This window comes from Vipera berus, assembly GCF_964194415.1.
Source record: "Vipera berus genome assembly, chromosome: Z".
In the NCBI taxonomy this organism is placed as follows: domain Eukaryota; kingdom Metazoa; phylum Chordata; class Lepidosauria; order Squamata; family Viperidae; genus Vipera; species Vipera berus.
In genome coordinates, this window is record NC_138205.1 from 13,435,110 (window position 1) to 13,462,624 (window position 27,515).

General features: G+C 45.6%; 1 protein-coding gene across 1 annotated transcript in view; it reads left to right on the forward strand.

Moving 5' to 3' along the window:
- Positions 1 to 27,515, forward strand: part of LOC308679097 (histone-lysine N-methyltransferase SETD1A-like) — a 33,919-nt gene continuing 6,404 nt past the window's right edge. The window contains exons 1-18 of the mRNA XM_081346346.1: positions 1 to 196; positions 2,295 to 2,433; positions 3,778 to 3,930; positions 7,111 to 7,206; positions 8,055 to 8,325; positions 8,425 to 8,531; positions 9,009 to 9,229; positions 9,382 to 10,408; positions 11,213 to 12,127; positions 13,224 to 13,400; positions 13,558 to 13,645; positions 13,899 to 14,032; positions 14,651 to 14,726; positions 15,834 to 16,106; positions 17,717 to 19,186; positions 21,021 to 21,190; positions 22,414 to 22,524; positions 23,059 to 23,178. Coding sequence (XP_081202472.1) covers positions 3,793 to 3,930; positions 7,111 to 7,206; positions 8,055 to 8,325; positions 8,425 to 8,531; positions 9,009 to 9,229; positions 9,382 to 10,408; positions 11,213 to 12,127; positions 13,224 to 13,400; positions 13,558 to 13,645; positions 13,899 to 14,032; positions 14,651 to 14,726; positions 15,834 to 16,106; positions 17,717 to 19,186; positions 21,021 to 21,190; positions 22,414 to 22,524; positions 23,059 to 23,178 — 5,394 coding nt within the window. The 5' untranslated portion in view covers positions 1 to 196; positions 2,295 to 2,433; positions 3,778 to 3,792. The remainder of the gene's footprint in view (positions 197 to 2,294; positions 2,434 to 3,777; positions 3,931 to 7,110; positions 7,207 to 8,054; positions 8,326 to 8,424; positions 8,532 to 9,008; positions 9,230 to 9,381; positions 10,409 to 11,212; positions 12,128 to 13,223; positions 13,401 to 13,557; positions 13,646 to 13,898; positions 14,033 to 14,650; positions 14,727 to 15,833; positions 16,107 to 17,716; positions 19,187 to 21,020; positions 21,191 to 22,413; positions 22,525 to 23,058; positions 23,179 to 27,515) is intronic.

The following is a 27,515-nucleotide window of genomic DNA, read 5'->3' on the forward strand; positions in this document are numbered from 1 at the left end:
CACCCTTTTTCCCCCCTTCCCTCTTTTCTTCTCTCCCCCCTCCCCTCGTCCTTCCCTCACAGGGCGCGAGGCGGAAAGGCAAGACGAGCGACGAGAGCGCGAAGCGCCGCGGGGGCGCGAGGCCGAACCGGAGGAGGAGGAGGAGGGGGCCGCGCGCGCGCCCCCCCTTGAGCGGAGGAGAGGGGGGGAGGAGCGGGTAGGAGCAGGTGACGCGCGCGGGGGGGGGAAGGACAAGGGGGGGCGCAGCGCGAGACACCCCCCCCAATGGCGCGGGAGGGGGGAGGGAGACGCAGCGGCGCGCGGCTGAGTGACGGGTGTGCTGGGTGCGGGGGGGGGCCGCGCACGGAGGAGCGAGCGCGCATCTGGTGGGCGGGGCCGGGGATACCTGATGGGGAGGGGAAGACCCTGACGGGGGGGGAGAGGAAGAGGAGGAAGGGGGGGGGAGTTGGAAATGGGAAGGTGTAATTTTTTTTGGGGGGGGCAGGGGGAGGAACAGCCGACATGGGGTCCAGGGAGGAGGAGGTGCAGAAGAAGAGAAAGGGCCCCTCGGGGGTGATGGCGGGGCAGGACCGGGTCCCGGGTGAGGGGGGAGAGAGAGAGAGAGAGAGGCGGGATCGGTTTTCCCTCAGAGAGAGAGAGAGAAAATCGTTCTCACGTGCACAGAAAGGTAGCGTTTCTCAGGTCTCCCGAACGAGGGAAGCTTGGGAGACTTGTGGAAGTTGGCTACCTTTCTTAAGAATGGGGTGCTGTCATGTAGACGATTTCTGGTGAGGAGAAGCGGGGTGCGTGTGTGTGTGTGTGTGTGTGTGTGTGTGTGTGTGTGTGTGACAGAAAAGGGGAGCTTTGGCACGAAAAGCTGTGAGGAGCCATTTGGTCAGAGGGGGGGAGGGGGACGATTTTGAGGATTGTACCTCAGGGTTGAGCCATGCCTCTCCAGTCAGCCCCACCACCCACCCAGGCACACACCACCACCCCCTTCGGCAAGTCTTAATTTATTTTAATTTATTTTATTTATTTTAATCCCATTTATATCCCGCCCTTCTCCGAAGACTCAGGGCGGCTTACAATTTAAAGCACAAACCAATGTGCTTAGCAATAGCCTTCATTCTATGTATATGCCTGCTTATTAGGGCTTTCACACACACACACCCCAGCGGCATTATTACAAAGTCAGCTTATTGCCCCCAACAATCTGGGTCCTCATTTACCCCTCTTCATACAGTTTGTGCCAACTGTTTAAACTTGAGTGTCAGGTGTATAGGGAGGGTGGGGTGGGGGGAAGCTAGGTATTTCGAAGAGCTAGGATGAGGTGAGAGCTGTCTCTTGTGGCCTCGGGGGAAACTCAGCAATATTAGCAGGATCCGCATTACTAGTGGGAGAACAATATGTATTTATTTAATTTATTTTAATTTTAGATTGGGTTGTTTTTAAATTTTGCCTTGTAAACCGCCCTGAGTCCTTTGGGAATAGGGTGGTATATAAACCGAATAAATAAATAAATAAATAAATAAATAAATAAATAAATAAATAAATAAATAAATAAATAAATATTCTACACTACAGAGACAGGACACTGGAAATCAAAGATGAGGGTGGAGAAGGGAATAAACGGGGAGTTGTGGAGATATTGGGAGGTGAAGCAGAAAGAGATGGTATCTTCCTTGTGGAGATGGGGAAATTATCGAAGAGAATTAATTATTTGAGACGGGCAGGAAATTGGAAACGCCGCTTTTCTGTAAGATAGGGATCAAGAAATTAGACCTGTTGTTAGCAAACGCATAGATTGAGGGTCTTAACTAAAGACATAGGGAGGAAATACTTGAGACAGAAACATTATAGACTAAGGAACTGAAAGGAAGGCAAACCTTTGTCAATAAGGCTTTGTAGGCTTAGAGAATATTATATTTATGCTATTTATTATTCCCTTGGCAAAAGAGCAGAACTGTGAGAATTTTCCCCACAGGAAATTTTATAACATAGCTTAGTTTATTGTTTATGGGTCTAGTTTGCTCCATTTTGTTTGATTATAAATAATAATGTTCAATTTTTAATTATTTGAATATTTCGGTTAATTTTTTTTTTGTAACATAAATTTCTTCATATGGAAGTGGCCATCTCCAAAAGTTCAAATTTGAGTCCTCATATCTAGATTTAATCCATCATCAGAATTTTTGCATATAAAATCAGAATGCTAAAATACTACATCCTGAAAATATTTCAGAATTCAAGTTTGAATCCCTCATGAGAATGTCATGTTGCTTGCTTTTTAAAACACTTTTCTGCTTTCTTCCTAGTCTCTTAGATATTCTGTTTCAAATTATGGATTGAATCAACTCTTACCTGGTTTTATTGAGAAGGAGAAAAAAAATAGTTGTATAGCTATACGTTGAAATTTACCAGTAGTTTGACCACAGAAGAGATCATCTACAACAGGTTTAAGCTTATTCCTTTCTTTTACTGTGATATAATGTCTATGTATTCTGAGATATGTATGCTTGTCCTAATGCAATTAGCAGAGTAGAATGTAAGTTACAAGGGTTTCCAAGATTGCATTTCTACTTAAAATTAATTCAATATTTTCATCTGGCAGATTATGAATACGTTGACACAAAAATTTGATTTAGGGTCAAGTGAAAATGAAATAAATTAAAACATAGGGATGCTTTTTTTAAAAAAATGATAATTTTATAATATTGTAGCATATACTGCTGCGAGGTTTTTCCCAACAGATTTTGGTCAGGCATCTGTCTACATTACTTCAGTTCCAGAATGGTTTGAAGCAGAGATGGATATCTGCATAGAGGAGATATCCCATTTCTAAATACTTCCATAAGGCAATATTATATTTTTTAAAGAATCGTTAGTTTTCTGATTTTCAAGAACTTTTTGGCATCAGCTTATTTTTCTTTGTTACTTCATATAACAAAGATCCCATCTTACTTTGATCCTTTTTCAATTTCTGAGATTGCACATCGTTTGCTAACCAAATATTTCTTCATAGTCATTAGAAATAGAGGTTTGCTTTTCTTTTCAGAAAAAGATAAGTAGAAAAACTCTGAACGTTCTTGTTTAAATGCTTTTAAGAAAATTTCTATGTGCTACATTTTGCAGAATCACTCTGCCTACAAACAAGTAAGACTACAGAATCACGAGTCCAGGCAGTTCTGTTCGAAGTATATTCAATTACATTAGCTTTGTACTGTAGGCTAGAAGCCTTGATTAATATAAATAGGCCCACTGGTTCCTTGAAAATGACCCCATCTTTTAGTGGTTTGTTCTAGTCCAAAGTATTGTACATCTTGCATTGAGACAATTATGGTAAACTGACCATAGAATGATAGACAATGAATATCAAAGTAGGACTTGACATTTAGTAGCACTATTCAAGGAAAGAGTGAGCAGGTACATAAACCAGGCCTTCTAACTTAGGATGTCATGTGAACACAGCAATTGGAGTTCAGCTATTTGCAAAATCAACTTTGCACAGTCAGATACTTTGGCATAAGCCACTGAGCCTTGTGAATTCAGTAAGTAGCCCTGGGAATGTCAAACAGATCTTGAAATAGATGCAGGATAAATTTTGTGAGCAGACTGTTTCACGGTGCTTAATATTAAAACTTCTGGTTCCTTTATGTACAGAAAGATATCCTTAGATGGCGATTCTGAGTATGAAAGTTTCAGAGGTGGATGGCAGTAGAATTTCTCATTGAAATTAACTTCTGCTGGAAATAGACACATGATTTAATATATTCCTTTGATTCCATGTGCATCTTGCAGTGTAAATGAGTCAGAATGGATCAGGAAGGTGGGGGTGACTTCCAGAAAACCCCTAACTTCCAGTGGAGAAACTACAAGCTCATCGTTGATCCTATGCTTAAGGATGGCCCGCACAAGATCTACCGCTATGACGGAGTGCATTTCAGCACTAATGTAAGTGGACAGTGTTGGGTTTTTTATTTTTTTTTACCAAATTGTAAAGCATGTGAGTCACTGCTGCTAAGGATGGATGATCTAATGTTTGGCAATATCTCTAGGTCTTCTTTTATATCTTTTCTAGATTCTAATATTGCTTCTCCTGTTTTCTTCGTGCACTGTATTTTGCTGAGTGTTAACATTTTAGTTTGCTTTCCATCTCTTAGATGAGAGTAGATCCAGTGTAGTGTGTCACAAATCTTTGAATGAGTCAGCTTTGTACTGATCCTTGTCCAGCTTTTTCATGACTGCCACAGACTCCCCATTCAATACTGCTCTTTTTCTGTGAGTGTCATTATAGTTTTAGATTATGTAAATTAGCTAATGCAAAAACCTGAGTGGTTTCCATCGTTTTCAAAAGGGCCATTGCCAAAGATTCTAATATTTCCTTCTGTCATATTGAGGTTGGCTTTTAGGAACATCATCCACGCTCCACCACTTGCCAATTTTGATAATGTTTTGCACTGTCTAGCGTGCGCTAGATTTCTTCTGTGAAATTTGGCTAGTGGACCTTGTGGGTTGTCTCATATAGAAACCTGTGGTTCGTCTGAACCTGTTGATGGTCTAGGAATCAAAAAATGGTGGTGATTTTAGTGAGTGGATTTAGTCTAGGCTTTTGCTTAAATCTCATAGTTGCCAGTGATTTTCTTAGTGTGCTTAAGCATTTAACTCTACTGAAATCAACAGGAGTTTAATTTACTTTTCTAACACATGTTGATCATACGTTTTTCTGTATAGACTATGAAGGCAAAAATTCCAAGAATGTTTCTTAGAAAGTTAGTTTCTTACGATTAAGGCTTGTGAAACAGTGCTGGTATAATACTGAAAGCATAAGCTATCATGAGCCTTGGTGGAGCAGTGGGCTAATGCCTCCTTAAGTAACACCAGCTGCCTGCAATTAGTGCAGGTTCGCGTCCCACCAGGCTCAAGGTTGACTCAGCCTTCCATCCTTCCGAGGTAGGTAAAATGAGGACCCAGATTGTTGGGGGCAATTAAGCTGACTTTGTAATAATGCCGCTTGGGGTGTGTGTGAAAGCCCTAATAAGCAGGCATATACATAGAATGAAGGCTACTGCTAAGCTTGTAAGCCGCCCTGAGTCTTCGGAGAAGGGCGGGATATAAATGGAATTAAAATAAAAAATAAATAAATAAATAAAGTTCTCGATAATTTCCAATCCTGTTTTTTCATATTCTCTGTACTGTGTAACAGCAAATGGAGAAGTTCAGGACAACCATATTTTCCTTTCTAATTAAAGCAAGAGACAGGCCCCAAGTTCCATAAATAAGATTCTGTTAGTTTTTAAGGTCCCAATCAATTCTTAATAAGAGCCATCATAAAAGAGAAATGGCTTCCTTTGAAGATATTCTTAGAAATGGGAACAGGCCTTGAAGCACTGTGAAAATCACAGTCCTTGTTTCTTAGTTGCTAATCATACTTACATATTTTCTCTTTTACACACTAAGCCAGGGGTGTCAAATTTGCAACGTCGCATGACGTGTCGCGATGTATTGCGACTTTTTTGCCATTGCGGCAATGGGGTGGATGCGGTTTCGCTATGATGCTGGCAGTTTGACACCCCTGCACTAAGCCATCCATGGTAAAATTATGTGTTGATGCTTAACATTGTCTTCTTCAACATGCTGTTCTTCCAATTTCCTGAAAAGGAAATATTTTAAAATCCCACTGAAATATAAAGTATATTCCACTGTAATCTGTATCAAATTGAGTTATGCGAATGATTTCAGTCAAAATATTTGCATCATGAAACCTTCTATTTAAATATCTGAATTCCAGTGACATCTTACTATGAGTTTCCCAGTAGTTCAGGTTGTGAAATAAAGACTATCACAGTCTATTTTAAGGTCAGTATGGTTTGTTCTGAAATACATAGTATATCCTGGTGTAGGATTGGAATGTTTAAATTATGCTTGATTTGTGGGGAAAGTGTTATTGAGAAGAATCCAGAAATAAAATTATCTAATAGTTAATGTAATTGGATAGAGGTGTGTGAAATGCTTTGAGCCCATTTCATGAAATGGCTTATGTTAAGCACTATGGAAATGTTTTAACTCTGGAAGCTCAAAATACTTCTAAAAAGCAACAGACTATATTGCACTCAGCACAGGACATTTCACAATTTGTGGTTGAAACATTTTGCATATCCCTATAATTGGAACACTCCTTTTTCTAAATTTTATTTCTTTTTTTTCCCTTCTAATATACTGTGTTTGAAATTTGAATGAACTTATTTTCTGATAACTCAGCTTTAGATGTTTTGTCTTGATTTTGCCTAAATGGTTTTTTTTAAAAAATATTCTACTTCTGGATTAGGCAGATGATAATATGAATATAGAGTCATGTAAATCACATACACCTTTAATTTTTCTTAAATTCTTAATGCCAGTTTTAGCTTTAGCACTGTAGAGCACAAACAAATTCAAAAGAACTCCCAAAAAAAAGTCCACATTCTGTCATTCAGAGGGAGATCAAGCTACGATCTCCTTGAAATAAGATGCGACTTGAAGTGGAATGAATCTTTTCTACTATTTATTTCTTCCCTTCCTGTACAGAATGTCAGTTTCACATTCATTATAGCCGGTGAGGTTTTGCTTTATTAAACGCTGCTTTGCCTGGGCATGCCCCTAAGCAGCAGAACTAATAGTGACAAAATCATTTCAAAGACATTGAGATCCTGGAAAGGAAATCACCCGACCGTGATTTTTAAATCTTTTTTTCCCCCCAAGGTTTGTATTAGTGCCATATAATTCACATTTGTGAGTCCATATATGGGTAATACTTGACTTAGGACCACAATTGTGACCTAAGCTTCCCTTGCCAAGTGATATGGTCGTTAAGTAAGTCGTGCTTGATTTTATGACCTTTTTTTTTGCTGCAAATGATAATTTATTGATATGTTGCCCGTCTCAGAATATGAATCTAGATAATGTACGATAGATATGTTTAGGTTTTAATGGTTTGATGATTTTAATTGTAGTTCTGTTTTTAATATACATCTCCCAGAGTCAGATCTGCGCAATGGGCAACTATATTAATTTGATAAAAAATTGAGAAGTACTTAACGCCATTTTGTCAATAAGGCTTTTGAGTCACCGCCGCTTTCTAATCTTTTTCTCAAGGATTCAGGTCATGCTCCTGTAAAGGTTTTGCAAGATCCGAGACATAGGAAATGGTCCAAAACCAGAGATCTTTCTCTTCCTGTCCCAAAGTTTAAGGTAAACTATGCTTACTTCATTATAGATCATTTTTCTCCAGTTCTCTTAAAGCTTCCAGATCAGGTAGCACAAGATCAGTAGCACACCTGTATTACTTGAAAATACATTCTGGGATTTCCTTTGCCTTTCCTCAGGATAAAGAAGGTTGGAAGACAAGAGTAAGTTGATAGAGAAGCTGAGTCCTGTCAGTTTAAACAGTATGCATGTATTTCTACTTCCTTTGACACTGATGCTGAAAAAAATAAGATAGTATTCAAGGAGATTGCTACAGATCTTTTATAAAAACTAAAATTCTCACAACTGGGGGGTCAGATTTGAATAGCAAGAACATCAGTAGGAGCTCCCAGGAGAACAGACCATATTGCTGCATTTTGTTAGACTCTGTACTTCTTTTGAGTGCATTTTGGTGAAATATTAGTGGGTAATAAATATGAGCTTCAACTTAAAAAATAAAAAGAAGAAGGAGAGTTTTCCAAAGAAGTGTAGGATACCTTCAAAAGTTGTAAATAAAGGATATTCAAAGAGTGTGTCCGGGTGTATACAAAAGTGTCAGTTTTAGTGGAAATTACTGCCAGGGAAATGGTAATAAATTATACTTGAAATAATATGATCTGGGATTTAAGTGGAGAAATATCTGCTTCATCTACTTCAAGGACCAGAGATCTGGGCCTAGCTGATCAAAGTTCAGTCCAGCAGAACTCTGATTTCCGAGTCTCCTTTATAAGCATTTTTTTTAAAAAAACTTTTGCCAACTGCCAGTTGAATATTTTCTTAATTGTTGGTATGTTAACTTACTAGAGGTTGTTTTTAGCTTCCTCATCCCACCTTGCCTTCTGTCATTGCTGCAGCTAGACGAGTACTATGTGGGCCAGATCCCTCTGAAGGAGGTGACATTTGCCCGGCTGAATGATAACATCAAGGAATCCTTTCTGTGTGAGATGTGCAAAAAATATGGCGACATTGAGGAGATTGAGATTCTGTATAATCCAAAGAACGGCAAGCACCTGGGTCTGGCCAAGGTGCTGTTCACCAGCACGAGGGGGGCGAAGGAGACAGTCAAGAACCTACACAACACTTCAGTCATGGGCAACATCATTCATGCCCAACTTGACATCAAAGGTAATGCTCTTCCTTTAGTCGCCCTCCCAATTCAGCATCGTCTCCCTGATTTTGAACGGCACTTGCTTCCTACCGACTGCTTTTTTTTTGTTCGTACAGGTCAACAGCGTATGAAATATTACGAACTGATTGTGAATGGCTCTTTCACACCTCATACTGTCCCAACTGGAAGTAAAATGCCGAATGAAAAGTTTTCAGCTGACTCGGTAACTTTAGAAACCTATTTGAATCTACCGGATTAGTTCGGTGTCCCTTTTTTTCTTCGGAAGGTCTCCCCTGTCGATTTTCTTCTCTGTTTTAAGATTTGCTTAACTGTTTGATCGCCCGATAAGAGAGAATTTCTTACTAACTTCTGCTTTCTTGATACAGCCCGGATACTTCTCCCTTCTCTTTGCTGAACTGCATTCATTGCCCACCTGCAACTCTACCTGTGTCCCGTAGGTAGATGCTGACGCCTTGCTTTAGGCATGCAGCTCAGTCTTCAGTTTTGCCATGTGTACATTTTGGTAAATAGCTGAGTGGTAGCTGAGCTAAAAAAATACAACCCTGTTATGTGTCATCTAAGACAGAGGCTTACGTATTTGGCAGTTTGGCACGAGCCACTCGGCTTTGCATTGCATGCGACCAGTGAGCTCTGGGCAAGAAGAGATAACAAGTTTTTGTCGACATCGTTCCTTTTACAGTCAGAGTCACGAAGACACCATTCGACCAATTCGTTGTACCCGACTAATGCAATGCCTTCAACGCCTGGCAACGGCACCCCTTGTTCTCAGGACACTCCGTACTCCAGTGGCCGACAAGACACACCTTCTTCCTATGGCCAGTACACACCACAGTCCCAGGGGACTCCGTATACCCCACGGGGAGGAACGCCGTATTCACAGGATTCTGCCTATTCTAGCAGGTAAGGGTTTCTCCCCACCCCCACCCCCTCGTGGCAAGATTTGGGGAAATGATCTTAAATAATATATTAACTTTTCAGAGTAAGTTCATGGGGCGGGGAGGGGCAGAAAGGAAGGGCAGATGCTAATGGGACTGATTCTTTTCCTCTCCAAGGCAAGGGACCCCAGGCTACTCCAGCTACCAGGCAGAGTCATACAAATCCTCTCGGCACGAGAACAGCTTTTCAGACTCGTACTTCCGCCGGCACTATACTTCATCCTCTTCATCTTCTTCATCTTCCTCCACTCACTATCGCAGCAATGACCATCACTACCCCCCTTACAGTCAGCAGTTTGGTGGCGGCGGCGGCAGCAGTAGTGCAGCCACAACCAGTAGTAGCCGATATCAGCGCCTCTCATCCACCTCAGGGCGGTCTTCCTCCTCCTCCTCCTCTCATCGCTCTCATCCAAGAGAGGACTCTGGCTTCCATTCCCGACACAGAGAGCGTTCTCAACGGGATGATTCTACTCTTTCGTCCGCGGTTACCACCACTACTCCTCCCACCTGTGTGGTGGTTGCAGCTTGCTCCTCCTCTGTGACGACAGCAGCAGAAAGCATTCAGTTCCAGAACAGCCATGGCTTTGCCCAGCAGAGCATGGAGCATTTCCCAGCACCCAGTGTGCTCTACCCATCTTACACAGCCACCCCGGAGCCTTTCTCGGTGCCTGCAGAATCCCACGCTGTGGATCAGGATTATCGGCTGCTCCCCACGGCAGAAACGTTTGCAGCCAACTCCCTGCCTCCCACGGAATTTCTTGCTCAGGAAACTAAAGAGAACGTCAGTCCAGCAGTGACCGTAGCCCTAGGGGTTGATGACCGATCCCATTCGCCTGCTGTGCAGACCTCACCGGCCCGCTCTGGTTCCCCTGCCCCTGAGACCACCAATGAGAGTGTTCCCTTTGCTCAGCACAGCAGCTTGGACTCCCGCATTGAGATGCTACTAAAGGAGCAGCGGTCCAAGTTTTCTTTTCTCAATTCAGATACGGAAGAGGAAGAGGAAGAGAAAGGGGGCTCAAAGGGAGCAGAGCCACATGGCCCCTGCACCCCGCCACCCCCTCTTCCAGTCAGCTTTGAAGATGTGGTGCCAGCCCTGGATGCAGGAGCAGGAGACGAATCCCCAAAGGCTAATGGGCAAGACAGAGTAAGTTTTCGGTGTTTGGAATCTTTCCTTTTTTTTTTGTTTTGCTTAATAGAATTGATACGAGCGGTTCTCTATTGACAGTCTCTGAACAAGCAGCCTTCTGGGGCAGAACCGTACCATTCACACAGAGGAATGTTTCAGGGCTAATGTCTAAGGAAGCTTGCTAAAGTACAAGTGTATTAAAAAAAAAGTATCTAGGGCAAACCCCTAAATGGGCCTGTGAAAATAGTAAGTTTAGTGCCCAAAGAATATTAGGAGAATAGAATGGAGCAACCTGAAGAAGCTTCTTGGACGAGAAGCGAAACCTCTTCAAAGAAAAACAAAGTCCAGTTGCCTCTTGAAAAAAAAGCACCTTTGGGACAACCCTGAATCTCCATAGACATTCTGCAATTTTGAACACAAGCCCGCTAGATCGTAATATGCATAGGTGTACGTTTTCCCTGTCTTGTCTGTATTGAAAACTTTGCAATTTTAAGTACATACTGAGTTATTTTAATAGTATGTCAGCTTAATTTATATGCCTGTCAGATGGTCACGTGGTTGACCTTGCAGATAATCAATTCTTGGGAACTTTCAAATCGGTTGTTTAGTCAGAGCCTATTTAGAACTGGAAACCAGGCTAGTAATCTTTCTGTAATCGAGCACTTTAAAGTTTAGCAGATGTGGCTCTGTTTTTCCTTGATTTTTAAGCTGAGAATATCAGCAACTTTATTAAATTGGGCAGGCGAGGAGAATGCAGGAATGGGGGAGTCATGCCTAATTAATTCGCTCTGACACTTTCTTGGCTGTTCTCTTCTTAATTAGGCATCTCAGCAGTCATCGGGTGAAGACATGGAAATTTCGGAAGATGAAGCCGAAGCTGAGCTTCCAACTCCTGTGGCGGGGGTGTCCGACCCACATTTTTCCGTGATGCCATCAGTCCTGGGCCACATGCAGTTGGGGGTGTCCTCCTTTACCTCCCACCATCATCCAGAAGCACCGCCCTCTTATCCAATCCAGCCTCTCATGTCCGTCTCCCTCCCTCACCTGGCGGGTAAAACCCATTCGCTCTCTAATTTTGGCCAGGTCAGTCCCCGGCATGGCCATCGCCTGTCCGATTTCAGAGGACGAGCCAATGTGGTGGGTGGAGGCCGTGGTGCTCCCCACATCTACGACTTTGTCAACTCCATGGAGCTGATGAACCGGCTTGGCAACCAGTGGGGTGGGATGCCCATGTCTTTCCAGATGCAAACCCAGATGCTGAGCCGCCTTCAACAGCTGCGGCAAAACAAGGGCCAGTACGAGGACCCTTTCTCCTACCACCGGGACGCGGCTTCTTTCTGCGGGCGTCCTCTGTATGGTGCTGGCTACTTGCTGGAGCAGGGCAGTCACCCCTTCCAGCGAGACCAACTTTTCATGCAGCAGCCATCAGCCGTTGGGACCTCAGAGCAGCAGCAGCAGCAGCAGCAGCAACAACAACATTCCTCAGAGCAGCCGCCTCTACCGCCTCCACAGCAGCTGCTTGATTTCCGGACAGCTCCGTGGGGATATCAGGAAGAGGTGGCCCCGCTCCCACCGCTTCCGGAAGATCCACACGCCTGTGTGGTGGACAGTGTCCTTGCCACCCTCATGCAGGAGATGAAGAGCATCATGCAGCGAGACCTCAATCGCAAGATGGTCGAGAATGTGGCTTTCAGCACTTTTGACAAGTGGTGGGAGTGCAAAGAGGAAAAGGCCAAGGTGATTTTGCGGAATGAAAAAAACGTGGGTCACCCCCCCCCCCAATCTGAGGCAAATTGGAAGGAAATGGGAGATAGGTTATCTTGTTTGTGTATAGGTAGTCCTCGACTTACAACGGTTCATTTAGTGGCCATTCAGAGTTACAACAGCACTGAAAAAAAGGAACTTATGACCGTTTTTCACACTTACGACTGTTGCAGCATCCCTAATGGGTCACATGATTTGCATTCGGATGCTTGGCAACTGGCTCACATTTATGACGATTGCCCAGTCCTGGGGTCAGTTGATCCCCTTTTGTGACCTTCTGACAAGCAAAGTCAATGGGGAAGCCAGATTCACCTAACAACCAGGTCACTAACTTGTCGACTACAGTGATTCACTTAAGAACTGTGGCAAGAAATGTTGTAAAGTAGGAGAAAGCACATTTCTCGCTTAGCAGCATAAATTATGGGCTTAATTGTGGTCATTAGTTGAGGGCTACCTGTATTGTCTGTTTGAGTAGTTTGGCAGTATTGGGGGATGGATGGATGGATGGATGGATAGATGGGCAGGCGGGCGGGCAGAAAGACAGACAGACAGATAGCCCAAATAACTGTTCATATGTTTTACAAGTTATTTCTTTAATGATGGGTTTGGGTGTCTAAAATTATGGCTACAACATTACGAAGGAAATCAAAAGAGCAGTCATGGCCTTCAGATGGGAGAGTCCCTCTTCTTGAGCCGTAATATGGTTTATTTGGAAATAGCTTTCTTATGAACATAACAGTCGTGCTTTATTGCAGGAAAGCAGCCCTTATGCCCCAATAGGTGAGGATGATAGTAAGCTGTAGGGTAGTTTGAAATAAAGGTAGGCCACACTACAGAGAAATTGGAACACCAGCCTTGATGAGAAGAGAGCTATTTTGTGATCTTTGAGTGAGATTAGCAAAAATAGTTCTCAAGACTACAAAACAACTGTAGTCCTGTAGGCCGAGCTTCCTACTTCAGAAGATTCTTCTGTTGTATACTCTTCCTTCCTTCCCCACATCCGGAATGCTGCTTTCTTCCCCTCTGCCCCTAACCATTCCCACTAATGCCGCAGTCTTACTGTCTTTAGCCTTTCCAGAACACTGTTAAACAGCTAGCCAAGGAAGAGGAGAAAGACAAAACCAAACTGAAAGATCCCGCCCTTCTGTCTCTGGTGGACTGGGCCAAGAGCGGCGGGACCGGTGGCCTGGAGGGCTTTGGCTTTGGAACTGGCTTTCGAGGAGTCCTCAGGCTCCCCTCCTTCAAGGTAAAAAGGCCCAGGGGTTTTCTCTGGGGCTGGGAGCCTCTTCAGGAAGCTGTGCAGAGTGGAAATCCTGTTTCTCTTAAGGGGCAGGTTTAGTTTGACTGCCCTCTGAAACATGGTGCTCCGCTCGGGGAAACCCACCGTCTCCTTTTGGCCGCAGGTGAAAAGGAAAGAACCCTCGGAAATCTCGGAGTGCAGCGAAGTGAAGCAGCCCCACCCCTCTACTCCGGCGGAAGAGGATGAGGAAGGTACGTTGTCTCGCCTCCGGATCGTGGTTTATACACTTTAATCTTCGGCAAAAGGGTGACACTTTTTTTTTCTTACAAAAGCATCGGTATCCTTTGCCCACGATCTGAATTAAAAACCAGGCTGTCCCTGCTCTCCGGCTTACAGTCTGAATAGGTGTGACGCACCTTGGCTGCAGCAGGAAATGGAGATGGCCGTTCCTTGGTGTCGTGTCCCTTCTTTTCTTCATTTTTCCCTCTCTATTCCACTCTGCAGATAAAAAATCCTCACAGATAGCCAAGACCTCCAAGAGGGACGATGAAAGGATCAAAGGTCCAGGAAAGCGGCGGAAACTTTTTTGTCTGGACAGCGAAGGAGAGGAGGCCTCTGAGGACTCTTCCTCAGAGAAGGTGAGAGGAAACGTAACATGGTTTGAGTTGCTCCTGCCAGCAAGGCGCTCACATACTCTTGATCTTGGTTGGTCTTCTGTGTGTGATTAGCCCCCACCACAAATTAGCTTGGAAACAGTTCGAATTACTGTGTGTTGCGGAAGGCTTCTTGACCTCTAGATCCCGAGTTACCCTTAGGTGTTTGGTCAGATGGCGTGTTGATTCTCAGGAGAACCTTAACTCCTGTCTTTTTCTTTTCACGCTTCTCCAAAAAAGCCTCCAAAAAATAAAATAAAATAAAATAAAATAAATGGTTTCCATGAAGAATTCAGAACAACATTGTTTAGATCAGGGGTCCCTTCCGTGGAGAGAGGTTTTTCCGTGGACTGGAGGGTGCGTGGTTTTGTGTGCTGCCTGCATCCCACGGTTGGGGCTTTGCTTGTTTGTGCGGACCACTTGCTGGCATGCCGCGGCTCGGTACCGGTCCACGGACCTAGGGGTTGGGGACCCTGGTTTAGATTAATCTACTGCTCTGTGATTTTGGAATTCTAGCCAGACTTTGCTATGGATGTATTTTTGGGGGGGATGAGTGGGGTAATGGGCTTGTCCTGGAGGAAGTTGATGTCACTGCCTTCCTAGGAGGAAGAGGAAGAGCGGGGCGAAGAAGATGAACAAGGTGCCAGAGGACGCAGCAGAAAGAGGGAACAATCTGAAGGTATTTTTCAATTAATGATTCATTGATGGGACCTCATTAGATGACATACATGGTGACGTGCCGTTACCTACGTCATCGTGCTCATTGTAATAACAGTTAATACCTGTGGAGGTTTAAAGTTGGGTTTAAATTGAAACCGTATCTTATTTTTGTTTGGGGTGGGTTCTGGAGTGGGGGTGTTATTGTATGCTGTCTGGAGAGCTGCAGTGGAGAGCCACGTAAATTCTTTAAACAAATAATTTCAGATTCTTAGAAATGTGTTTAGCACAGTTTTTAATGAATTAATTTTTTCCAAATGTGCACTGACCACCTCCACCACTCCCAAGATTATTTCCCCAATTCATCATATCATTTTCAGAGCATTTCTCTGCCCCGTAGGTCAGCCGGCCATCGGGATTTAGCAGTGTTACTAATATAAATATATCCATGTGCTAAAGGTAAAGGTTCCCCCTCACATGCGTGCTAGTCGTTTCCAACTCTAGGGGCCGGTGCTCATCTCCGTTTCAAAGCCGAAGAGCCACCGCTTGTCCGAGGACGTCTCCGTGGTCATGTGGCCAGCATGACTAGACGCCAAAGGCGCCCGGAATGCTGTTACCTTCCCACTGTAGTGGTCCCTATTTTTCTACTTGCATTTTTATGTGCTTTCAAACTGCTAGGTTGGCAGAAGCTGGGACGAGTAACAGGCGCTCACTCTGTTACGCGGCACTTGGGATTCGACCCGCCAAACTGCCGACCTTCTGATCGACAAGCTCAGCGTCCTAACCCACTGAGCCACCATGTGCTACTCACTGCTTAATCTGATTAAAATCCAAAACTAAACTCGATGTAAAGTATCCATTTTGGGCCTTATCTATTTTCCTATTAGTGTATAAAAGGAAAATATTTTTCAGGTATTTTTCAGTTCAGAAGAAAGGACAAAGAATTATATAAGTGTCTAAAATCTGACCTTCCCGTTTCTTCCGTTCTCTCACATTGAAATGTATTGCTCTCCTTTGAAACAACAACAATAATAATGGAATCCCGAGGAGGCTTAAGTTCTGGACCCGTCATCCTGCAACATGTGGGAAGCCTTGGGATTATTTTGTTTGTCCTTTATCCTTGGCACAGATCGTGATAGCGATGGTTCATCCAAGTATTCACCTTATGAGGAGTCTGACGAGGACAGTGACAGCACTTCTGATTCAGAAACCAGCTCCTCTTCCTCCTCTTCCTTGTCATCCTCCTCGTCTGATGAGGAGGAGGTTGAGAGCACGGAGGAAGTAGATGATTCTGCTACAGATACCCATCCATCCGAGTCATTGGGAAGCGTGGAAGAGAAAATATGGCCAGGAACAGATATTGAGATGGGCAAGAAGAAGCCAGAAGCAGCTCTGCTTCAAGGTGAGATGCTGAGCTCTGGATTTCCCTAGGAAAAGCCTGTTGGTCCTTCTGGAATGAAGGTTGAGGAGTGGGGAGGACAGCAGCTGCATCTTATCACAATTCCTGTGCTTTGAAGCTAGGACTAATTTGCCCGGTTTGCAGCCACTCATTCAAAAAAAACAACAACCTTGGGGCTTTGTACATATGTGTGCTGTCCATAGATGACTTCAGTCTGTGTTATGGTTTTTGGTGCCGCTATTCTGCCAATAACCCTCAGTTCTGTCTTTCTGTACTAGACATTTCCAAGTGTTTTCCTGATACTGCCTTGGAACTGATATGTTCAAGGTTAACCCATCTCAGCTTTGTTCCCCTGGCCTATTTCTACGAGCTTTCGGCATCCATCGATACTTTATTGATTGGAGATAAAGCAGACATGTCAAACACAAGGCCCGGGGGCCGGATCCGGCCTGCAAAGTGGTTTCATGTGGCCCGCGAAGCCATCCTGGAAACAGTGAGGGAACGGCCCCCACTGCCTTGGCCCTGGCCCAGAGACCCTCCTCCTGCCAGAGACCCTCAAATCCGTCCCACTCCTGCCCAGGCCCCCATAGGCACCCTTGATGTGAACGATGTAGAGCTGGCCACGCCTACCCAGTAGGCCACGCCCACCCTGGCCATACCCACCCGGCCCCCTGAGGGCAACCGCAATGCTGATGCGGCCCTCAATGAAATTGAGTTTGACACCCTTGAGATAAAGCCTTGATGTTTTCTTCAACATCTGTCTTTCCATCTTCAGCTTGTCACCAAATCACGTGGCATCTTTTTTTTCTTTTTTCTTTTACACTCCTACGGAAGTAAAGTCTGAACACGGCAGCTCTCTTCCACCCTACCATCCTTCAGGTCTTCCAGTGGTGCAACCATCACCATAACCGAGTCCATTAACTTGGCCATTAGTTTTCCTCTTCTTTTCCAGCATCAGAGCCTTCTTCCTAGAGTTAGATCTTCGCATATTGTAATGCGCCCAAAGTTAAAGATAATTTGGAACCGGTCATTTGTGCCTGGAGTGAGAGCTCTGGGTTTCTTCGTTGGAGGATCCATTTGTTAGTTTCCTTGACTGCCTGTGGTATTCTGCAGCACTAATGGAATGTGGGAATGACCTTGGGGAAAGTAGGGGGGGGTGGAAGAGGTGCTGCCTAGGAAACAAATCAGACAAGAGAGGGAGGAGCCCCCAGTGGCTGTAATAAATCAAGCAGCTAAAAGTGGCATCAGGAACTGTGTAAGTTCAGACATGCAAGATTCTCTTAATGTTGTCTTGCAGTAAGGTAGATTTAGCTCATCTAGTCGTGCTTTCTGTCTGCTTTACCCAGGAGGGCTGATGAAACACCACAATCAAAAGCATCAAGTCTCTTCCTGCCCTGCTCCTTTAATGCTCAGCTACAGATGTTAGCAAGCTAATATTAAAATCTCCATTTAAATAAATACACCAAATCAAGAATCCATAGATAAAGCCTTTTTTAATTCCTTTTTGTCCCTTACCTATGTTAGTTCGCACTGACCAAAAATAAGAATTTTTTTTGCATCTTTTTACCCAGACCTTAAATCACTTAACATAAAGTTTTATCTCCCTCAAACAGGCCATGTTGCTGAGGAGAAGCCTACTCCTCAGAATGATACTTTGCTAGTCCCAGCAGTGGAGCCGAAAAGTGTCTGGACAGCACTAGAAGAGCGAACGCGACAAGACAAGCGACCTTCCTCGCCCATCCCACTTCTGCCACCACCCAAGAAACGCCGGAAAACAGTGTCCTTCTCAGCTCCTGGTGAGGATGAAGGGACCTTGGAGAAGCCATTTGAATTGGCCTCATCGGGTCTCTTAGCCCCACCGCCCCCACCTCCTCCTCCTCCTCCTGTCCCCACAGAGGAAGCACAATCTCCATTCGTTCCTGTGGAACCTATGCTACCACCCCAAGTGTCCTTAACCTCAGATGCCCCAGTTCCGGCTACTTGTCCCCTGCCTCCCGCAGCTTCCTTAGTGAAGCTAGCGGCTCCCGCCATCCGCAGGCGGGAGCCGCCAAAAGCCAGTCAAAGAACAATCAGCAACCTGCCAGCCGACCACGCTTCCCTTGTGAAATGTTGGTCGGAGGATATGCCAACCGGCCGGTCCCGAAACCGTTCTCGCTCCCGAAGCTCAGAACCTTTGAGGGCACCGCCACCCCCGGAGGAAGATAGGCTGCCCACGCGTGAGCAAATGGGGGCTTCCTCGCTCCTGGAGCTGGCCAATCAGCCTGACCTGGCCGTGTTAGCAGACGTGGCTCTCAAGATGCCCACCGTGGCAGGTAGCGAAGGCTTGAAGGAGGCCTCGGGGGAATCTGAGGATCCAAAGCGTCTGCTTCTGCCGCCTGCGTTATCCCTTGAAGTCAGCAGCATTTTCATGGAGCACAACTATGCCATGGCAGTGCGTGCAGCACCAGTAACTGTCCCCCGGAAACCAGATGAGGCAACGCTGCTAGGTTCTGCTGACCTGTTGCAGATGAACGTCTATAATGAGCACATTGGTGAGGTTCTGGAGGCTCCTGAGGAGGTAGTGGCAGATGCCAGTGAAGCCAGAACTGAATCTGAAGTGGGGGATCTTGTTGCACTGCCACCTCCACCTCCCCAACCTGTCGAAAAGCCTAAAGTACCTGTCCCAGACCAGCAGCAGCTGCAGACAAAGAAGCTTGCGCATGGCCTGAAGGAGGAGACCGTAAAGGAGCCAGGAGCGTTGCCTCCTTTAGGCCCAGAGAGTCTGTTCCCTTCTGGGAGTGAGGAGGAGGAGGAGGAGGAAGACGAAGAGGATGACGAGAGCTTTGACAGCAGCGACGAAGGGGAGATCCGTAGGCGATCTCTGCGCTCTCATTCGCACAAGCACACCCCTGCCCATCCCCCGCTTCCACCCCCAGTCTTTGAGACACGCAGTGAATTTGAGCAGATGACAATCTTGTATGACATCTGGAATTCAGGGCTAGATTTGGAAGACATGAAGTACCTGAGGCTGACGTACGAGCGCTTGCTGCACGAGGACAATAGCACAGACTGGCTGAATGACACCCATTGGGTCCAACACACCAATATCCTTCCTGAAATAATATGTGTTAAGATTTGTGGGTAGGCTGTGGCTCTCCTGAGCTTGTGTTGAAAGGATAGCAACTTTGTGGCCTTCCAGATGCCTGTGTGCTACAGTTTTAAGTTCTTCAGCACAGGCCAGGCTGGGAATTGTAGTTCAGGAAAATCTGGGGCACCACGGCTTCTCTATCCCACTTTAGCACTCTTTTATCGTACTATCAGCAGAGATTTCTGGGTATTATATTTTGTTGAATGTTTTTTTTTCCCCCTGGGAATCCTCTGTTGCACATTCTTCCCTCCTTTCCTTCAGAGACCTGCAATTCTCTAGGTGGAAAGAATGGCTGTTAACCAAGATTAAATCTGTGGTGTAAATACATCTAGGACTTTCCATCATTCCTACCACCTATTTTATTTAAAGGAAGTAGGGAAAGGAAGTCATTGCAGATTCCCATTATTAGATTTCATTGGGCAAACTTAATGGAATTCTGTCAAACCCGGAGCATACAGCGTAAAGAATTTTATTTTCCAAAACAGCAGAGCCTTTGGTGTACGAGACTATATTTTAAATGGAATGATACTATCCGTCTTCCAGTCTCTTCTTAAAGAGATTTTTCAAAAGGCAACTGGACTCCTTTCTTTCTTTCTTTCTTTCTTTCTTTCTTTCTTTCTTTCTTTCTTTCTTTCTTTCTTTCTTTCTTTCTTTCTTTCTTTCTTTCTTTCTTTCTTTCTTTCTTTCTTTCTTTCTTTCTTTCTTTCTTTCTTCGTTTTATTTCTCATCCAAGAAGCTTCGTCAGTTTTGGCAGGATGGTGGGGCTGATGGGAGGAATCCATTCTTCCATCGCCCCCACCACCCTTCCAAAACCGATGAAGCTTTTTTGAAAGAGAAGCGAAACTTTTTCTTCCCCAAAGGAAAAAACAAAACAAAAACAGTCTAGTCACCTTTTGAAAAAGCACCTTGGCGACAACCGTGACCTGAATGACTCAGAATCTCCGCAGACGTGGCAGTTGCAGTTGGCCGTGGGGTTGTGTTTGATAGCAAATACCGAAACCTGGAATGACTTCTTACCACTGTGCTAGATTCAAAAGTTTTGGGCCAGCTAGTTAAAACAAACTGCAGAAGGTACTGCTAGTCCTTGTTTAGCAACTGTCTGAATTCTGTTCTGTTTTCCATTATGACGGCGATGAAGAAGTAACTTTATGACTAACCCTTGCTTTTTAAGACCTTCGCGGGTTGGTAAAGCAAAGGATCAGCTGAAGCCGTGTCATATAAGCACAGCCACGGCTTCAGTTTGACCGCTTCACTTAACCAAGCAGTCGGTCCCAGCTGCGGTTGTTAAATGAGGTCTTGCCTGTATTTTAAAAACTTGTCTTTAAAAATCAAAGGTCGCAAGATTTCAATTTTGTATATTCAGCTTTAATGCCGCCTCATTATAGATTTAAAAACAGTTGTGCTAGTAAGATGCACAACCGGGAGGCTCTTCTCTTTTTTTGTGTGTGTGTGTGTGATTACATATAAAGATATAAATTCTGGAGAGAGAGAGAGAGAGAGAGAGAGAAAATGGCTGTTTTCTCCTCCCTTCTCGTTGGCCCGAGGCCTTTAAAGAGGTGAGAGTCATAGTTCTGGAGTAGGCAAATGTAGAAAGTAGTGTGTCTCCATCTTAGTGGCAATTCTTCCTGCTCGTGTTTTGCTCCCAGCAGGTGAGAATATATGTAACTCGGGATTGAACTGTGGAGTTCTTGGTGCTCTCTTCAGGTTGGCTGTTTGCTTGTAGACATTTCACCACCTAACTAATGTCACTGGTGCTGTGTTATACCTCTCCTTGACTCACCTGCCTCCACTCACAAACATTGCAAATCCCAAACGGAAGAGGAAATCATCTGACCTGCGGGAACATCAAACGGGTTGTGCCCGTAGCGAGGGCTACTACCCCATCAGTAAGAAGGAGAAGGACAAGTACCTTGACATGTGCCCGGTCACGGTGCAGCAATTGGACATCGCCGATACCCAGGTTTGGCCCCTGTTCTTTTTGATGTGCTCACCTGTTTAGCAGGTTCAGTGCAGCACTGAACTCCAGAGTGACGGATGGCACCGTTGAAACGCAGCGAGCATAGATAAGACTTAACACACTATAAAGTCTAGGTAGGAGATCCACAGTGAAGAATTCTGCACTACAACAACTCTTCACCTGGTGTGAGAGAAGCGCTCACAGCCATTTTCAGCTTTGTGGTTTAACTGGATTTTTCCTAATCTGTGTGAAATTTGTTACTGCTACTTCATATTGACAAGTGAGGTGTTAAGGTTAAGGTGCTGAAGATCTGTCACCAGCAACCTGGGAATGTTTTTCAGCAATTCTTCAATATTCTTGGGTTTCACAAGACATTGCTTAAAATTGTTAAGTCATTTTCCTTTATTAATGAAGATTGGAACTGTTTTTTAAAATTGGAGATCCAATAGCAGAAAGCAGAAGAACGAGGGGGGGGGAATGGCAAAAGTTTAGTTTATGTGAAGTGGAAACGTTGAGTGTGCTTTCATTTTATGTCATATTGCTGCAAACTATTTAACCTAGTAACTGTAGAAGGAACAACCTTTGTTAACGTTATTTTACGTAATGGCCTATGCATATGTTAGTCATACTATGACTTAGAAGTGGTTGTGGTTCATTTGTGATATTTAGGTTTGTTTACAGATTTTAGGTATTTAGGTTTATTTATTTATGGGCTTATAGGTTATCATTTTATAGGTTTATAGGTGATCAGTGTATATGAGTTAATCCTTACTGTGTTATGGAAAATCATATTCAAATAGCAAAATTTAAAAAGTATCACGTGTAGCTCTTAAGGCACTATCAGCATGGGAGATTATACGAAAAGCCTTAACTGCAAATTAATTGTTAGTTTCTACATTTATTTTGGATCTTGTTGTGTGATAAATAGTGTATGTGAGAAATTCTAGTATCATTCTTGCTCCCACAGAGCAGTGTTTCTCAACCTTTAAGCGATGTGGACTTCAGCTCCCCAAATGCCCCAGATACATGCTTTGGGGGAGGGGGAATTCTGGGAATAAAAAGTTCACACCACTTAAAGTTGCTAAGATTAAGAAACGCTGTTCACCTTAAGGCAGTGTCATCTTGCCAAGGATGGATACATCCATAATTCAAATAATGAGGTTTTTTTTTTCCTGACTGCTTCCTTCGCATTCATTATATCTAACAAGCTTCTGGTGCCTTCCCAGGGCACCAACCGCATCTTGTCAGAACGACGATCTGAACAAAGACGCCTGCTGAGTGCCATCGGCACCTCTGCCATCCTCGACAGCGACCTTCTGAAACTTAACCAGCTGAAGGTACTAGAGCGATTTTATTAAGCAAATTGAAAAAAAGTGAAACAGACGGTATCAGCTAGGGCGGGAGCATTATGGATGGGGGGGGGGAAACTGACCGTAACTTTGGTTTAATGATATGATGATGCTCTCCATTGAGGCCTGGGATGTATTAAAGCATTTTTTTAAAATTTATTTTATTTTAATTTAATTATTTTTTTTTTTTATATTTTATTTTATTTTATTATTTTATTTTATTTTATTATTTTAGCAGGTCAACAGTTGATAGTACTGTAAACTAAATAGCTCCCTTCCCCTTTTCATTTATTTTAGATATTTTATAATGGGCCAAAATTGAAGATGCACTTCCTTTTTTTGTGCAACTTCTCTTCAGAATTTTGACTGATCGACCTGGTTTTTTTTTAAAAAAAGATAAAACCACAATAAAAACCAGTTTAACGTGCTGTTTTTCGTGGACATAGCAGTTTCTCTCAAGCAGCAGAATAAAGAACTTACACTCCGTCCCTGGCGTTTCCCTCTTCCTTATCTTCCCTGCAGTTCCGGAAAAAGAAACTCCGGTTTGGGCGGAGTCGAATTCACGAGTGGGGCCTGTTTGCAATGGAACCAATCGCTGCCGACGAAATGGTCATTGAATATGTGGGCCAGAACACCCGCCAGGTAAGAAAAAAGCAGGTTGAGCTCTGTAAATAATGCTTCCATTTTTGAAAAAAACCTTAATCAGTCCTGCCAGACGTCAAATACGACAATATGGAGATTTTTTTAATAACAAGTGATTTACCTGAAGACCAAAACTATTACTGTAAAACGAGCACTTTGATGTGTGCTGTTTTTTTAGTACATTAATTTTATTTAATTTTGAAGAAAAGGCAGCTATAATGCTTGTAGCATTTCCATCTGAATATTTGTAATTAATATTGATAGGATATCCCGATTCTTTTTAGTTTGTTCTCTCTTAGCTACATTTAATGCTTTAAAGCCCCTGTGTAAGAGAATGTCAAGAATCTATTACCGTATATACTTGAGTATAAGCCGAATTTTTCAGCCCACTTTTTGGGCTGAAAAATTCCACTTCGGCTTATACTCCAGTCAACAAAAAAACTTACTGAGGACTTGTGCGCGGCCGAGGCTTTGGAGCTTCCGGGATCGCGCTCACCTCTCCCAAGCCACCGCCGTCCGGAGACCTGCCGAAGTTTGGGGAGGTTTGGGGAGGTGCGCGCGCACCTCCCCAAAAGTCCCCAAACGAAGCCGGGTCTCCGTTCCTCTGCGCCCTGCCTCCCTGCTTCTTTCTGCTGTGGAAAGAAGCAGGCAGGCAGGGCACAGAGGAACGGAGACCCGGCGACGTTTGGGGATATTTGGAGAGGCGCCCAAACCTCCCCAAACGTCGCCGGGTCTCCGTTCCTCCGCCCCCTGCCTCCCTGCTTCTTTCTGCTGTGGAAAGAAGCAGGCAGGCAGGGCACAGAGGAACGGAGACCCGGCGACGTTTGGGGATATTTGGAGAGGCGCCCAAACCTCCCCAAACGTCGCCGGGTCTCCGTTCCTCCGCCCCCTGCCTCCCTGCTTCTTTCTGCTGTGGAAAGAAGCAGGCAGGCAGGGCACAGAGGAACGGAGACCCGGCGACGTTTGGGGATATTTGGAGAGGCGCCCAAACCTCCCCAAACGTCGCCGGGTCTCCGTTCCTCCGCCCCCTGCCTCCCTGCTTCTTTCTGCTGTGGAAAGAAGCAGGCAGGCAGGGCACAGAGGAACGGAGACCCGGCGACGTTTGGGGATATTTGGAGAGGCGCCCAAACCTCCCCAAACGTCGCCGGGTCTCCGTTCCTCCGCCCCCTGCCTCCCTGCTTCTTTCTGCTGTGGAAAGAAGCAGGCAGGCAGGGCACAGAGGAACGGAGACCCGGCGACGTTTGGGGATATTTGGAGAGGCGCCCAAACCTCCCCAAACGTCGCCGGGTCTCCGTTCCTCCGCCCCCTGCCTCCCTGCTTCTTTCTGCTGTGGAAAGAAGCAGGCAGGCAGGGCACAGAGGAACGGAGACCCGGCGACGTTTGGGGATATTTGGAGAGGCGCCCAAACCTCCCCAAACGTCGCCGGGTCTCCGTTCCTCCGCCCCCTGCCTCCCTGCTTCTTTCTGCTGTGGAAAGAAGCAGGCAGGCAGGGCACAGAGGAACGGAGACCCGGCGACGTTTGGGGATATTTGGAGAGGCGCCCAAACCTCCCCAAACGTCGCCGGGTCTCCGTTCCTCCGCCCCCTGCCTCCCTGCTTCTTTCTGCTGTGGAAAGAAGCAGGCAGGCAGGGCACAGAGGAACGGAGACCCGGCAACGTTTGGGGATATTTGGAGAGGCGCCCAAACCTCCCCAAACGTCGCCGGGTCTCCGTTCCTCCGCCCCCTGCCTCCCTGCTTCTTTCTGCTGTGGAAAGAAGCAGGCAGGCAGGGCACAGAGGAACGGAGACCCGGCGACGTTTGGGGATATTTGGAGAGGCGCCCAAACCTCCCCAAACGTCGCCGGGTCTCCGTTCCTCCGCCCCCTGCCTCCCTGCTTCTTTCTGCTGTGGAAAGAAGCAGGCAGGCAGGGCACAGAGGAACGGAGACCCGGCGACGTTTGGGGATATTTGGAGAGGCGCCCAAACCTCCCCAAACGTCGCCGGGTCTCCGTTCCTCCGCCCCCTGCCTCCCTGCTTCTTTCTGCTGTGGAAAGAAGCAGGCAGGCAGGGCACAGAGGAACGGAGACCCGGCGACGTTTGGGGATATTTGGAGAGGCGCCCAAACCTCCCCAAACGTCGCCGGGTCTCCGTTCCTCCGCCCCCTGCCTCCCTGCTTCTTTCTGCTGTGGAAAGAAGCAGGCAGGCAGGGCACAGAGGAACGGAGACCCGGCGACGTTTGGGGATATTTGGAGAGGCGCCCAAACCTCCCCAAACGTCGCCGGGTCTCCGTTCCTCCGCCCCCTGCCTCCCTGCTTCTTTCTGCTGTGGAAAGAAGCAGGCAGGCAGGGCACAGAGGAACGGAGACCCGGCGACGTTTGGGGATATTTGGAGAGGCGCCCAAACCTCCCCAAACGTCGCCGGGTCTCCGTTCCTCCGCCCCCTGCCTCCCTGCTTCTTTCTGCTGTGGAAAGAAGCAGGCAGGCAGGGCACAGAGGAACGGAGACCCGGCGACGTTTGGGGATATTTGGAGAGGCGCCCAAACCTCCCCAAACGTCGCCGGGTCTCCGTTCCTCCGCCCCCTGCCTCCCTGCTTCTTTCTGCTGTGGAAAGAAGCAGGCAGGCAGGGCACAGAGGAACGGAGACCCGGCGACGTTTGGGGATATTTGGAGAGGCGCCCAAACCTCCCCAAACGTCGCCGGGTCTCCGTTCCTCCGCCCCCTGCCTCCCTGCTTCTTTCTGCTGTGGAAAGAAGCAGGCAGGCAGGGCACAGAGGAACGGAGACCCGGCGACGTTTGGGGATATTTGGAGAGGCGCCCAAACCTCCCCAAACGTCGCCGGGTCTCCGTTCCTCCGCCCCCTGCCTCCCTGCTTCTTTCCGCTGTGGAAAGAAGCAGGCAGGCAGGGCACAGAGGAACGGAGACCCGGCGACGTTTGGGGATATTTGGAGAGGCGCCCAAACCTCCCCAAACGTCGCCGGGTCTCCGTTCCTCCGCCCCCTGCCTCCCTGCTTCTTTCTGCTGTGGAAAGAAGCAGGCAGGCAGGGCACAGAGGAACGGAGACCCGGCGACGTTTGGGGATATTTGGAGAGGCGCCCAAACCTCCCCAAACGTCGCCGGGTCTCCGTTCCTCCGCCCCCTGCCTGCCTGCTTCTTTCCGCTGTGGAACGAAGCAGCCTGAACGAAGCAGGCTGCTTCTTTCCACTGCGGAACGAAGCAGCCTGCCTGCTTCTTTCCGCTGCGGAACGAAGCAGCCGGCGGCGGAGGCTTGCAGAACGGCGGATCGGCTTATACTCAAGTCACCAACTTTTTCCAGTTTTTGGGGGTGAAATTGGGGGTCTCGGCTTATACTCGAGTCGGCTTATACTCAAGTATATACGGTATATAAGTATCACTGAATTAAAATAACACCCTGTACCAAAACTTAGTACTAAAACTTAGAAGATGGAACACTAGATGGTTAATATGGTTAGATTTAATAGTCCTATATCAACATTCTATGGAACTACTTTTCATTTCTACAAATGTCACTCATTTATGGTTTTTTTCTGGTTTTAGTAGCATTGTTGTACTTTTGGTTATTCTTCATCATATTTTCTGATTAGCAGGTGGTAGCCATTTCTAACAGTTTTGCAAATAGAGGCCTTTTCTTTTTCGGTCCAGTTGTGTAGTAGAGAACTGGCAATGATATGCAAAGCAGAGTTTTTTCTGATTTAATCCTCATATTTTTTTCAATTTTCTGCTTTTGGTTAATGTTTCTTTTCTGTTTTATCGCTTGAATTTTAGATGTACTGAGCTTATTTAAAAGTTTAGGGCATCTTGATTCAATTTTCGGTATGAAAAATCAGATCCTCATCCTTCAACAATTCGCTGCTGAATGTTGGTGCTGCGAGTTGGTGGGCTGAATTAGGATCCCCATCCGTGGAAGTAGTCCAAACCGTGCTCCCAGCCTCTCAGTCCATAGCTTTTGTTTTCTTCAAGCTTCAAGTGAGATGCTAAACTTTATAAAGTTAAGGAAGTCCCCGATCCTTTTCTATATGTGACCCCTTTAAAAACAAAACATAAAAGTACTCAGGCTTTGAATGGTTTCTAAGGCAGCTAATGCCATAGTTACAGACTCTTTTTTTCCTTTGATGGTTCCAATTGTGATATTTCAAGAGAACTATTGGACTCCTATTTGAAAGGTGACCTCTTCACTTGCCTGTCTCCTACTTCGTTATTAAATTACCTTGTGTGTGTGTGTGTGTGTGTGTGTGTGTGTGTGAAATCAGTAAAAATAAAAACGATGAACTCTAGGATATAAGAAAAAATTCTTTATTGCTGTTTTATTTTTACTGATTTCAAATGTTTACATTTGGGATTC